The 14,272-nt window shown below is 39.7% G+C and overlaps 3 protein-coding genes and 1 non-coding gene across 9 annotated transcripts; 2 read left to right on the forward strand and 2 right to left on the reverse strand.

The window, feature by feature from the left end:
* Nucleotides 1-320: 320 nt before the first annotated feature.
* On the reverse strand, nt 321-4,643 carry LOC116698769 (granulocyte-macrophage colony-stimulating factor receptor subunit alpha). Of its 2 annotated transcripts, none has more exons than XM_032530912.1 (10): nt 4,579-4,643; nt 3,987-4,060; nt 3,562-3,608; nt 3,304-3,458; nt 2,983-3,158; nt 1,768-1,901; nt 1,484-1,628; nt 1,191-1,305; nt 897-978; nt 321-747 (listed from the first exon to the last, which is right to left on the reverse strand). In XM_032530912.1, the coding sequence occupies exons 2-10, from the start codon at nt 4,051-4,053 to the stop codon at nt 664-666; spliced, it is 1,005 nt and encodes a 334-aa protein (XP_032386803.1). In that variant the 5' UTR covers nt 4,054-4,060; nt 4,579-4,643; the 3' UTR covers nt 321-663. The 2 variants fall into 2 exon arrangements, with proteins under 2 accessions (XP_032386803.1, XP_032386802.1); XM_032530911.1 differs by having other exon boundaries at nt 3,562-3,629; nt 4,579-4,627.
* A 681-nt stretch (nt 4,644-5,324) lies between these two features.
* Nucleotides 5,325-5,396, reverse strand: trnae-cuc (transfer RNA glutamic acid (anticodon CUC)). The gene has a single exon. It is a non-coding gene; the product is annotated as a tRNA-Glu (tRNA).
* A 245-nt stretch (nt 5,397-5,641) lies between these two features.
* On the forward strand, nt 5,642-8,861 carry LOC116698766 (caspase-8). Of its 4 annotated transcripts, none has more exons than XM_032530904.1 (6): nt 5,642-5,912; nt 6,497-6,843; nt 6,985-7,019; nt 7,664-7,766; nt 7,868-8,417; nt 8,573-8,861. In XM_032530904.1, exons 2-6 carry the CDS (start codon nt 6,504-6,506, stop codon nt 8,721-8,723), a joined length of 1,179 nt encoding a protein of 392 aa, XP_032386795.1. In that variant the 5' UTR covers nt 5,642-5,912; nt 6,497-6,503; the 3' UTR covers nt 8,724-8,861. The 4 variants fall into 4 exon arrangements, with proteins under 4 accessions (XP_032386795.1, XP_032386793.1, XP_032386794.1 ...); XM_032530902.1 differs by having other exon boundaries at nt 5,647-5,806; XM_032530903.1 differs by having other exon boundaries at nt 5,647-5,806; nt 7,670-7,766.
* A 1,301-nt stretch (nt 8,862-10,162) lies between these two features.
* catip (ciliogenesis associated TTC17 interacting protein) lies at nt 10,163-13,947 on the forward strand. Of its 2 annotated transcripts, none has more exons than XM_032530910.1 (9): nt 10,163-10,727; nt 10,870-11,055; nt 11,166-11,221; nt 11,362-11,448; nt 11,750-11,917; nt 12,007-12,131; nt 13,074-13,150; nt 13,300-13,367; nt 13,673-13,947. In XM_032530910.1, the coding sequence occupies exons 1-9, from the start codon at nt 10,604-10,606 to the stop codon at nt 13,859-13,861; spliced, it is 1,080 nt and encodes a 359-aa protein (XP_032386801.1). In that variant the 5' UTR covers nt 10,163-10,603; the 3' UTR covers nt 13,862-13,947. The 2 variants fall into 2 exon arrangements, with proteins under 2 accessions (XP_032386801.1, XP_032386800.1); XM_032530909.1 differs by having other exon boundaries at nt 10,175-10,727; nt 13,297-13,367.
* Nucleotides 13,948-14,272: the final 325 nt, after the last annotated feature.

Below are 14,272 nucleotides of genomic sequence, written 5' to 3' on the forward strand. Positions count from 1 at the left end.
TACACGCTGTTTCAGGTAACAGTCATTTTTTACATTCAACAACAATTTTGGATGTTGAATTTGCATGAATTGTTGCGATTGCGACATCTACAATCCCTGGTGGGACTCACATAAATATCACATTTTCACCGGGCCTGATGCGTGTGCAACGTTTTGTGGGTTTTCGGGCATTCTAACCAACTCAAAAATGCAACGAAGGACTCATATGCAAGGCGAAGTCGGGGCCTTGCACTTCCGTGCTTGGGTCCGAATAATAATTCCTTCAGTTTCGATAGGGCCTTCACCGCTGTGGGCGCTCGGGCCCTGATAAATGAATTCAGTTTAAATGAGCACATGATATTATAGTGCATCGCTAATCTTTATTCACAGCAAAAAGGTATACATTTCAGAACCAGCTCATCAGCTAGTTCAGATAAAGCTAAAGTATTTCATCAAAACTCCCCAACTGACATATTCCCTTGGTTTCAGTAATAACAAGTCCATGACCAAGCAGAGCAAAATCTTCTTGTGATCCTCAGCGTGTTTTGCCTTCATATTGGTATACTATTAAGTCATAAACAACTTGAACAAAACTTTCTGTGCAGGCTAAGGCTATAAAAGACATTAGCAAAATAAAACCAAAATTTAATGTTTTATGAATGTGTCTTTCACATATAGTTTTTATCATATTGATCGAGGCTTTTGCTCTGTGTCCTCCACCTCTGTGATCTCCTCTACAGGCACAGCTGATGGGGCAGGGTGGAAGAGCTGGAAACAACACACACACAAAGTTTGTGGTTGAGTAAGTGGTAAAGTGTGTGTATGTGTGTATGTGTGTGTGTGCGTGTGTGTGTGTGTGTGCGTGTGTGTGTGTGTGTGTGTGTGCGTGCGCACGCACGCGCAGTATGTGTACTTACATTGAATGTGTCGTTTTTTTCCAGGAAATATTTGTACTTTGGCGGGGGGCAAGGAATCTGAGGAAACAGAACCTTAGATATCCTGGAACACACACACACACACACACACACACCACACACACACACACACACACACACACACACACACACACACATGCACACAAAATGAGCCTTGATGTGTATTTAGTTTTAAAACAAATAGTTGATCCAAATAAATGTGTCTGAGTGTGTGTGTGTGTGTGTGTGAGTCACGCAGGAGTGAATAGGTTGGTCAACTTAGAGACACTACAGTACCTCTGATTGCGCACCAGCAGCAGCCCAGCCAGGAGGATCATAGGTATTCCAAGTGAAATTGAGATGATCACCACAGTGTTGAGCTTGTAACTCAACGCTGTTGACTGTTTCACCGCTACAAACAGACACGCGCGCACACACACACACACACACACACACACACACACACACACACACACACACACAAATACAGACCAAAAATGTAACATAGTGTGCAGGTGGATGGAGATGATAAAAGGTCACCAGCCTTTGGTAAAACCACTTTTCCAGATGACATAACAAATAGTACTCACTGATGGCGTGACTCCAGTCACTCCACTGAGAAGATTCTCGGCATAAACTCCTCGTTTTGGTTCTAATCCTCACGTTGTAGGTGCTGGTAGGATCTAAATTGGGTTCTGTATGTGTCAGCGTCTCGATTAGGTCTTTGGATTTTTCCTGTTTTTAAAAGATAAAGATTCACCAGGAAACACTCAGTAGGTTCACTTCATTTGGATTATTCTTGTTTATGTGCACCGGGACATAATGCACTAAATGGTAGCCTGTATCTCATTTCTACATACTGTCCATACTGTACCTGGTCACCCATGTCTAGTTGGTATTCAAAGCAAAGGGGTTCAAGATGTACACGACTGTGGGGCTTACTCCATGTCACTAACAGGTTTCCATTTACGAATGATGCAGAAATGTTTTGGGGTGGAGGCAGGACCTCTGTGGCACACACAACCACAAAATCAGTAAAATGTACATTGATAAAAGATTAAATTCAGAAGGTCTGCTGTAGATTCTTTACAACATACAGTGTAAACCTAACATGAACATTCAGCTTAACAAATGAATATGTATCTAACTATAGGTGGCATGTGCCCAATTAACCAACAAAGTGCCAGTCAGCCTACCATCAGTCTACTGATAGGCTTGATAAACTACACACACTAATGATAGAAACAAGCAACTATTGATGGGAAAATGGGCACAGTTTAGTCACCTGAAAGCAAAAAAAAGAGCAACAAAACAAACATTTATATGAAATTTACTGGAAGTCTGTTGGGGAGGGGGCTAGATTGTGAGAACAAGGTTGTAATGTCATAGAAATGAAATTTGAAATAGTATTTAAAAAGATATTGATGACATTTTACCCAGCAGGGGCTCCAACATTCATTTGTAAAGTCAAGATTTGTTCCCCTGGCAACACTAACACTTATGTGATGGGCCTCTCTGGACTTTAAGACATTAGAAAGTACATTTAAGTTGGAAGAAAATCTAGTTTGGTTTTCAATCATCAAACACACTAAACAAAATACACAGATAATATGCATTATTTTTAGCCATAGTGGCAGCTTTATGGATGGCATTACCGCTCTGTCGGTTCACCTCTTTGGTCCAGACTGAAATATCTCAACAACTATTAAATGGCTTGCCAGAGAATTTAGTACAGACAGACATGCATGGTGCCCAGAGCAGAAATCCTAAAACTTTGCTTATCCTTGACCTAGTAGTAGGTACTAGTCTTTTAGCGCCACCAGCAGGTCAGAGTTTTCACTTATTTAGATATCTCAACATCCACTTAAAGGATTTAATCCAGACAGACATGCTTAGCAGACAGCGCCACCATGAGGTTCACATTTGTGGTTTTGAGTAATGGGATTCTTTCTACTGTTAAAGAGTGAATTGGATAGAACCTATAAAAAAGGGCTACCTTGTGCAACAGTGGATGCCATTGAATGCTTATCTGTAGTATTATCATTGGCAAATATTCAACTCAATGACAGTGTTTGTCTTTGAGTATTACCTAGCATGTTGATGTCGTAAGGGTAGGTGTAGACTGTCCACTTGTCGAGCAGGGTTATGTTAAAACGGAGAATTACATTCAACTCCTCATGCACGTGCAGAATGGAAGACATCGATCCGACTCTCTCCACAGACGAAAGGTTCAGAGCGTGACCCACTTCATGATAATCACACACACTAGGTGAATAGACAGAGAAATTGATACTCAGTCAAAATAATTCATACATTTGGATTGTAAATATGCATTCATATATATCAAATATTTGCTTTGTGAGTAATGTGTTATTTAAAAAAATGTAATATTGTAAAAGAAAATGATAACCTGATCATGACAAAGAGCTGAGTATCTTTCTGTAAAGTGGGAAATGACCAGGAGCAGTTGAGAACATTTGTTGGGTAAAGGAGGCAGCCAAAGTTCTCATCCACCTCAGCCTCCTCTACATTATAGTCTTGCTCTGGAGGACTGTGTGAATAGTGCTGAAACCATTCCACAAACATTAAGAACCAAATATAAAAACCAAACTATACATTTGTATTATCTGTGGCCTTTGGAAGTTAAAGATAAAAAGGTAATTCTCACATCACCATGGATATATTCACCCTCACAGACATCCGGATCCTCTGCCTCTGTTAAAAGAGGACATATATCTAGAGTTATAGCAGGAGGGAAAACACAAATGTAAAAGCCATGGATCTTTAAGTTCTAACTTTTGACAATGCGCACACACACACACACACACACACACAGCAAGCGTCCATCTTTGCACATTCTTTTCTGTGGTACAACATGCATCAACATCTTGTGGTATTCTTAATCAGGGTGGTGGCTGAATAAAAGGAAAGCGGAAACTGAGACACCACCCTGATGAAAGCAACAGAGACAAAAATATTTGATAAGTCAAACATGGTGTACCAAAGAAAACTTAACTTATATCCATGGATCATCATTCGTTGAGTGTTGTGTGTGTGTGTGTGTGTGTGTGTGTGTGTGTGAAAGTTTCCCACCATTTTGTGAGGCACACAAAACCAGCAAACTGGACCAAAGTATTGAATGGACAGGAAACAGCTTCATAGCCAATCTAAGGGTTTTATACACACACAAACACACACACACACACACACACACACACACACACACACACACACACACACACACACACACACACACCACACACACACAGTTCATCCGGAAGCTGTCATAAGTAATTTCATGGCTGTTCAAACTTCCCCTTTTTAAAGGATACAGTAAATGATTTAGTGACTTACATCTGGACATATAATCAAATACAAACAAACAGCTTTACTCGTATTAGTCCTAATTCTCCTCTCAATTAAGTTTAACTGTGAGTTTACACACAACATACACATACACATTTCCTTTACTTACAAAAACATTTTCCACACAAAAAAGAACAAAAGTAAAAAGGTATTAGTGCTTTTGTTTGCAATCCCACTTAGCTATACAATACCACTGTCTCTTAAAATTAAGAAATAAACCCATGAATAGTTATTCCAAGTACAAGCTTTATTATGAATTAAATCTAACACAAAATCTGAAGCACCATGATTTTAAATAGGATTACTAAGAAGCCGTTACCTCCAGCTGTCCGTCCACTCGGTCGCTGACTGTCTGTGTCAGACTGAAGTTCCATGACACATTTCTGTGGAAAGAAGAAGCATGACGTCACATACTGTACAAAGCTTCAGGAAACAAGGGTTTCTTCCTGTTTCTTTATTCATATTTTTCTCAAACATAAACCACACAATTTCCGATTTTCTGGTTACATCTAAAGCAATGTTTTACTGGTCCATACACTAAAAACTAAGTAAAAAGACTCAGTCAATTTTACTTTTTAATAAATTATAAATAAAATTGGTTACTTACAGAATCAGTAACCTTTTTTATAAATATCTGTGACTCTCAAAGAATTACAGAATCCCTACTGTTTTAAACATATTAGTATTTTTTGAAAATGTTACAAACAATAAATAAATAAATAAATAGAAAATTTTCTAAAATCATTTATATTACATCTGTTGAACTGGGCACTTATCAACTGTTATGAATAATAACTTTCATTCAACTATAGGCTACTTATACAGTAATTTAAAATCTAAAGTTGTTTAGATATTAGGATGGTTAGAGGTTCCAAAACTCTTCCCTTGACAACACATGACCACTACCAGCTCTGGGTTGCTCCCACATAGCAACTGAATTTCTTTTGCTGAAGATGCCCATTGCATTTAATGATGACTTGATATTCTTCGATCTTATCTAGTCGGTGCGACTGCTACACATCGCTATGGGAGTACAACGCAAATACAATTGTGCAAAAAGGTCAGTTCCCTGACCGGGAATCGAACCCGGGCCGCGGCGGTGAGAGCGCCGAATCCTAACCACTAGACCACCAGGGAAAGCTGCAATCACTTCTGCAAGAATATGTTTTATACGAACTGACCTGATGTTTATCTTCTCTCTTTATCTTGTCAAACCAACTACTAGTCCTCAATTCTGATGCACTTTCTCTTTAAAACCGAGATCACTTCCAATAGAGCATAAACTTTACCCATGCGTTGCTTTGTACTAGCCTGCATCAACTTCTTCGCTTCACTGCGGCGCGTCACTAAGCAAGCTGTTTTCCCTCACCACTCTGCAGCACTAGGTGGAGGGCGAGCACCACACTTGTCTGAGTCGGTCGCTGCATTCTATTCCTACTTACTCAATGGACTGCTTGCATTGGGCATATTAGCCCTGAGCAGATGAAAGAAGAATTGAGTAGCCTGTTACTGCAAATACTTTGCGCAGAGACTTCAGCTTTGTTTAGGTAAGGAGTAAGGACCAGCGCCTTCTGAGCGAGCTCTGACCTCCGAGTTTTGAAAACGAAAGCAGCCCTGCTACTGTTACGAGCCACGAGGACAGGGAATTCCCAGGTAAAGTCCACAATTGGGAGTAAAACTACATAATCAAATATTTATGTAATTACCGTATTGTTGCGGATATTACAGTTTGGTAACGTTAGCTTGCGGTTCTTTGCATGCCGTTATCGTAGAAACGCATTTGAAGTTAACTAAATTCTGACTAACGTCAGTCTGTAGGAAAGTTAATGTCAAATAACATTAAAAACACAAGTTAGCATACATTCTCGCTAGTTACGTTAGCCTACCTAACTACATTTTAAAACGGCGCTGAAATTGGCTTCCGAGTCGCAGCTTCCGAGTCGGCAGTTAAGAGGACATTTAAGGGAAACTTGTAGACGTTAGAAAAGGTCCAGATCCATATTCCTAATATGAAAGTTCAATAAGTGATTTTCCTTCCTTTCTGCTGTGTTAGGTAAATGATTAGAAATCTCCTTTAATCTGCATTCACGAGTATTAGGCTATAACCTAACGTTACAACATAATTGTCAGTGGTATCACAATATTTTGCAAATCATTTCAGCTTTCAACCCCCAATAATAACTAGTGTACTTTGCTATAGACTACTTCTTCTTTCTGTCTCTATTTCTCTTTGTCAGATTCAGCATGTCAGCCACAGACATGGTGAGACGTAATAAGACAGCCATTCAGACAACTTTATGTGGAGACTACAGGCTAATCCTCAACAAAGTTCATGAAACTAAACTGATAACTAAGCGGGAGTACAACAACCTTAAAAGCATAAACAAGGAAGATGTAGAGGGCCACGTCATTGAGCTTGTGGATAAGATCATGAACAAAGGAGAGGACACCTGCAACGCCTTCCTGGACCTCCTGCAAACCGATGAGGACATTAAAACGACTTACCCTGAGCTGAAGAACATACAATTGAATAAAACCTGCTTTGTAACTACGCCTGTTCAAGAGTGTTCATTTGACAGCAGAGGTAGTAACCCTATGTTAACATTTATATATAGTTTTGGTAAAGAAATGACTCATGCCAGCATTGTGTGTTCCACATAAAGTTGACGGCTTAAGGGTTTATTTTTAGAAGTGTTGTAAATCTGTTTCCCTCTGATTTCCTCAGATGTTCTGCCACAAGAGAGCAAGAGGCGAAAGGAGGTGAGTTTTTTTTACCTAATGTTGAAAAAGTATACTTTATGTTACAAAGCTTGAGTCAGTGTTTTAGTTAGGCTTTGTTTAAGAGACACAATAATGGCTTAGGATCCTATTTTAAAGTGCCCATATTATGAAAAAAAACACTTTTTTCTGGGGGTTGGGGTGTACAAACTTGGAAAAAACTATCCATGCTGTTTTGAGGGAGATATTGCTTTCTGAATGTCCTCTGCCTTCATTCTCCGATTGAGCTGTTCAAAATCTGCACGTCTTTCTACATAACTAGCTCAAAACACTGCTATAACACACACTAGTTCACCATAATCTACAAAAAAATTACTCGCATGTCCCTGTTCTGCAGGTATTCCACAAGTACACGGTGTTTGTTAAACCATGTAAACCTTTTCTGGTACAACCTCAAAATACAATTATGAACCTGAAAATGAGCATAATATGAGCACTTTAACATAATAGAATCTAAGCTTTGTATTATTCTCATAGCCAACTTCATAATGTTTAAAATAGTAAAGAAAAAAAGGTACCTCTTAAGTAAAAGTCTTACAGCATAAAATATTGAAATGGAAAAAATATCCGCTCCAGGCTAGTTTCTTAGTTATGTGTTTGTGTCAAACTGTTTCCATTGTTTTCAGGAAGAGCACTATGAGTTGAACAGCCAGCCTACCGGCCTCTGTGTGATCATAAACAATGAGAATTTCCCCAAAGGAGCAAGAAATGGAACAGACAAAGATGCTCGTATGTTACAGAGTAGATGGATTCACAATTTTTAAATATTCTCCTGTTAGTTGGTGGTTGAAGATGAAATAGTTTTTTTTTAATTATTAAATCCCCTGCAGAAAGTTTGGCAGAGGTGTTCAGCTGGCTGGGGTTCAGAGTGCTGATGTGTAAAGACCAAACCAAGGACCAGATGGACCGCACACTGAAAGGCTTTTCTTCTCAGAGCAACCTCGCTGAGCTGCAGGGCTTCAATGTGACGGAGTGGTCTGGCGGCAGTTTCACTGATCTTCAAGAGGCTCCTAAGCATGGTGATGCCTTCATCTGCTGTATTCTGAGTCATGGAAGGAATGGTGCAGTCCTAGGGATTGATGAGCAGCCCCTCTCCATTAAAGAAATAACAAGAACTTTCAAGGCAACTGACCAGTCAGCCCTCACTGGCAAGCCCAAAGTGTTCCTGATCCAGGCCTGCCAGGGATCGCAGATACAGCGTAGAGTGTTAGAAGAAGGTCTGCTGACTGATGATGATTCTCACTCTCCATTCATCCCTGAGGAAGCTGATGTTCTGGTTGCCATTGCCACTGTCGAAGATCATCGAGCATTCAGACAAACAATAAATGGAAGCTGGTTCATCCAATCCGTGTGTCAGCAGCTAAAGGAGGGCTGTCCAAGGTAAGTGTGAAACTCAAAATTAAATAGATAGTTAATCCTGTGGTAGATCTGACTATATAATCGTTATCACGTAGTTAATGCTGTACACCTGTCTTGATCATAATATGCCCTGATAGGAGTAGTAATATGTTTTCGTACACTGTATATTGTTTTAGGGGTGAAGACATTACCACCATCCTCCACCGCGTGAACAATGAAGTAGCCCAGAAAGAGGGCTGGACACCGCGGCTTGGTGCACTAAAGCAGATGCCTGAAGTCAGGTTCACCTTAAGGAAGAGACTTGTTTTGTCTCCACATCACAAATGAAGCTTAATCACCAAAAGAATGATGCATTTACATGTACTTTATGTCTTAATTGGGGTTTATAATTAACTCAGGGTGCGTCTTTTCTTAAAATGTATAACTTTTTTTTTATTATTCTAAATCTTATATTTTTAAATGATCTTTTCTATTGTGACAGATGTGTGTCAAAGAAATAAACTTGTTGATCATCACTGATGGGTTGATGTTTTAATGAGGGGGGAACTTTTTACAAACAGAAGCCTTAGAGAATACTGGTGACATTTACATATCTAACAAATGAGTACAAAACAAAAAGTATTTTCTTGCCTAAATCATCTCCTCATGGTGCTGGCCACCTCTGGTAAAATTTCCTACATTCTCAGTTGAACAGGTGATGTGATTCTACGCCTTTAGTATGACTGCCTAAGTCAAAAGTGGGACTTAGGCAGTTTTATTTTGCGTAAGTCAAAAGACAATGTGACTTAGGCAGTTTTACAAGCCTTTCAACATGGCTGCTGCTTCAAGAAGAAAAAAGATTTACCACTCTATCAGTGAAGTTATTTCCATGATTCAGGGCTCGTCCCCAATCGGGATGTGATGATGTTTACTATAATATAGGCTAGGCTATACCAATAGTTATTTTGTAGTTTTTATTCAGCCTTTTTAGTCAGCATTTTAGTAGATGAAAGTTAGCATTTCGCTAGCTGTTTTTAGCTAGCTTCATGGACTTCACTCTTTTCAAACAATATTTCATCTAGAGTTTTTGTTGAATTTTGTCCACAGTACATGATCTTTTCAAGACAGATTTAAATACTTTATTGTAATCTAACAGCTAGAAACTATGTTTTTAACTAAAAAAATCATGAAAACTAGCATTTAGCTAGCTTCATGGACTTCGCTTAACTCTTGTCTTTTCAAAAAATATCTGGTCCTTCTTCCCCGCTCATGTATAGGGGAGAACTGGCCATAAACCGGTTACTCACTTCACCGTATACCCCGGTTAGTGCTGTGCATGTAAACACATTGTTGACAGAGTTGAGGTTTTAAAATTGCCTAAGTCACAAAGGCATGTTCATAAATTTGCCTTAGTCATTTATTCCTCACATGTTGCATTATTTACAGACATTGTTATTAGTATGTCAAAAGTAATATATTGCCATAACATGTTTGAATGAAATTATTAATAAATATCGTATGTTCAGTATTTGGTTCAGTTTTTTGTGTTTTCTGAAAAACGTGAAACGGATTCAACCAACACACATTATTGTCACGTAACAATTGTGAGTCTTGTGCAGTCCTCTTCCGGATCGGAAAAAAGGCTGCATATTCTCTTAATAGCTATCCTGGTCATAAAGGAAACACTCACTTCATACCGTTGTCCATTTTTTTTAGCTTTATTCCATATAGAAGTATGATGTAACACCGTGAAAACGTTTTTGCCTGGTAGACCAGCAGTAGAATAAAACAAAAACAGGAGCTTAACATTTCGCTGTTCACAGTCCGCATTGTCTCTCCTCCGTTCGCGCTACCGTCCCAAAACTTCTTGTAGCTTACCAAAATAGGACTCGTTCGTACTGAATATACCAAAGGGCAAATACAACTCACTTTAACTCATAAAGAACCCGAAATTCAATGAACAATGTTTTATAATAATACGTAGAACTGAAACCACCTAGCAATCGTACGGATAGCTTATGTTAACTTCCGGTGTTGTCATGGCAACTTGACATGGCGTCAGCTACATTTACGCTTAACACATCCATTCTGCATATAGAAGCAGAGACACGAAGTTTAAAAGGCTGCTTGCCATAAACCCTCCAAACCTATTTGTGACAACAAAAGTTTGTCTCACAAAGCTGTTCCAACTACGTTGATACTTATTTTACTACCTTGAGTATCTGCCAATGATGGAGGCCCCGCTGGAAGACGAGACTCCTGCTGGAGCCTTAGCGGACATTGAGGGACTAGTAGACCATGGAGAGAAGTTGAAATCCTCTGACGAAGCTATCACGTTCATGTCCAGCATTGGTGAGTTGTCAGTGTACTTTGTTGGCAATTCGAGAGGGTCAGAAAGAAACTGCGTAGGTTACGCCTACGAGTTAGCGTCACCTAATTTAAACTGTCTATTTGTGGCTCACGTTCAAACATGAATATGTCCCACTTCCCTCAGAGCCTGCAGAGCTGCTCCAGTGTGTGTTTCCAGACTCTCTAGTGACTGTGTCAGAGGGGGGCCGAGTCCTGGGGCAGTTCAGTGTGACGGTGGAGTTTGCCCGTAGAGTCCAGCAGCCCTGTATGCTGCTGCATGCTCAGAGCCAGGGGGCCATTGATGACTCCCCCTGTGGAACTACAGTGACAGGTGAGGGCAGGCAGGGGCTGCAAAGACAGGTTTACCTTCAATGTTTTTCACAGAAGTGTGAGCATACCTTGTCTTCATGTCCTTTGTCCTGCCTACATTGTTCATTTAAGCCTACATAACCACGGACCTGGAGGTGCTGGAAGAAGATTACCATGAGTATGTCAAGGTGGGTCATTGCAAACTTCCCATACTGTCTCATTTTAACAAATGCAAGTGTGGCGCCTGCATGCCTTTAATTCTTATGCCATTTCTGTCTGTTTTTATTTTGTATCCCCTGTCTTTCATCACATTAAATCATATTTTCAGCTTAAGGGTCACAGTTTGGACAAGAGGTGTCACATTGTGCAGCATAACGGGCGGATGGTGATCGATAAAGTTACCACTGTAGGAGAGGTGAGATAAGACACTAAATAGTTGCCATCAACTGTCCTCAGCCCTGATAAAACAACATTAGGGTTCAATCATCCCAGGGCCTTTGGGGCCTTTTAAACATTTATGTGTGAAATAAATGGTAATAACATGACCTTCACCATGGTTAAAAAATCTAAAATCTGAAACAGCAAGCAAAGTCAATCTAGAGCTGAATGTCTTTTATAATAACCATTCAAAACGGTTTTATACAAACATTTACCAATGGAGATGTCAACAAACCTGCTGTTATTACTGTAGGTGGTAATTTTTTTTACGGGTACAGGAGACGGCGAAGGAGACCGTTTCTTATCCCATGTCTGTCCTGAGAGGGCTGGTTACAGAGGGGTCCAACTTTCTGCTGATGCGCCTGATCGCTCTTAGAAAGAAGGCGCCAGAACACATGACCTTCCTCTCCTTCGACCAAGGATTACACATCATCCACACCACTTTTGTAAGTAATTATGCCAGTGAGACCTTTTGGTTATTATCTGTGTTGTTTGAATAGTGAACTCTGACTGAAATCTTTTTCTCTGTGGTCAGAGTGAGCTGGGTCTGAAACAGCTGGAAGTTGGGGGTAAGACCATGGAGGTATTTGGGCTGGAGAGGATTGTACACTCTGTGGAGGACAGCCCTACTACTTGGCAGTGCTACTTCCTGGCTGATGGGTAAGATCAATGGCTGGACAGTACGTCTACAGGTTCTTAAACTTGTTGGACGGTCTCTCACTGCCCCCTGCTGTGGCGGCTGTGGCTCAGTGGTAGAGCGGTTGCCTCCCAAATTGAAGGTGGATGGTTCAAGCCTGGCCCTGCCATGTCAAAGTGTCCTTTGGCAAGACAATCGGAGTGTGAGTGTTTATCTGATGAGCAGCCTCGGCCACATTGTGTGAATGGTTCCTGTGCTAGGTAAAAGAGCTTTGAGTAGTTGTTAAGACTAGAGAAGTGTAATATAAATATTGTCCATTTACCCCTTTGGATCAGACATAATGTATGCATACCCTGTTACGATTCCTTTACTGTTTGCATCTCCTTAAAGGACTTTACCTGTGTTTAGGACAGCATGATTTCAATAATCAAATTTAATGTTTTTGTGGTTTGCATGTAGTCCGGGAAACCAGACACATAGAAATCCTATTTGTGATCTGGCTACCAGAGATTCAAAGGTTCAAGATTAAAAATCCTTTATTAATCCCACAATAGGGAAATTCACACTGTTGCAGCAGCAAGGGATATGAAGAAAAATACAAGACACAGATTAAAAAAAAACAATAAATAAAGATAAGTAAAAAGAAAGAATAAATAGTCAAATAGTCAAATTTATTTACAGTATTATCCATTTTTTATTTATTTTATTTGTTTATCAGTCCTGGTGTGTGTGTGTTTTGTCCATGTGGTCTACAGGGAGCATGGACTACATGGATATACAAGGCTAAGTGTAAACAAAATTGTATAAACTTGTGACTTGATTTTGTCTGGAAATGAGACCCATGAAAGACAAATGTAAATGAGTGTGCATTTATGATTTAAAGGCTCTGCAAATCCCTTTGATAAAAAAAAAGTCACAATATGACTTGATAAATAATTTTTGAGCAATTTGTGTTCTGTGATCAGGCACTTGGCCAGCAGAGTGCAGGTGGGATCACCAATCACTACAAGGCTTCTGCAGCTGCCATCACAGCTAGAAAAAGGTAACGAAGCTCACACATAAATACGGTTCCTCCAATAAAACAGAGTCAGTTATGTTGGTGTGTGTGTGTGTGTGTGTGTGTGTGTGTGTGTGTGTGTGTGTGTGTGTGTGTGTGTGTGTGTGTGTGTGTGTGTGTGTGTGTGACAGTAGGTTTTGAGAAGATCCCTCTGGTTTGGGAAGAAGACATGCAGATGCACTCCAAGTTCTTGGACAGAAAGGTAACCAACAATGTTCTCATATAATTAAGACATGTATTAACTGTACCTGACTGACTGTACCTGAATAACATTGTTTTCCACCCAAACATCTTATCTATACATATATTTTGAAGGTTTGAAGCGGATATATATAGTTGTATGTATATATATATATATATATATATATATATATATATATATATGTGTGTATGTATGTGTGTATATAGGCTATATATATATACACACATACATACACCATCATCTTACTCTACAAATCCTTTGAACAGAGAAGGATATGGATGTGTGTTTATGTCTCGTTGGGATAGGAGGAGCTGAAGGCGGACCATGCCTCGTACCTGAGACAACATCCAGATATCCGTGCCCTCATATCTGACTTCCTGCAGTTTTTGCTGTTGAGGAAACCAGATGACGTCTTCCAGGCTGCTAGGGAGTACTTCCTCCCTTTTGCCTCCCGTCGTCCTCCAGAACCAAGCCTGAAAGCCCCCTCACTCTAAAAGACCTCCGGGCTCACATGCTAAAAGCAGCCTTTTTTTTTTATAGCTTTCTGTTTTTTAACTTGAGATTAAATCTTAAAATTGCATTTGGTTTTGCTCTTGTCTTTTTTTTCCTGAGTGACAGATGACTAGTGGCACAAAAGGAAACGTGGTGGAGAATAACAATAGCTTTTAAACCTGAGACTTCATCTGAGCTGTGTGATCTTGCTAAAAAAAAAAAACTTTAGTGATCTGAATAAACTAGTTTGTCTCAAACAATGATTGTGGTTTCGTTTTGGTTCTTTGTCAATCAAAACAGTTACGGTAAATTAAGTTTGTCATCCCTCAGTGAATTTAGGAAAAAGCGAGCCTGTCTTCAAAATAAAAGTTTAAAATGTAAAAAATTTAAATACACAATGAAAGGCGTGATAA

The sequence above is a fragment of the Etheostoma spectabile genome, chromosome 12, assembly GCF_008692095.1.
Source record: "Etheostoma spectabile isolate EspeVRDwgs_2016 chromosome 12, UIUC_Espe_1.0, whole genome shotgun sequence".
Lineage (NCBI taxonomy): Eukaryota > Metazoa > Chordata > Actinopteri > Perciformes > Percidae > Etheostoma > Etheostoma spectabile.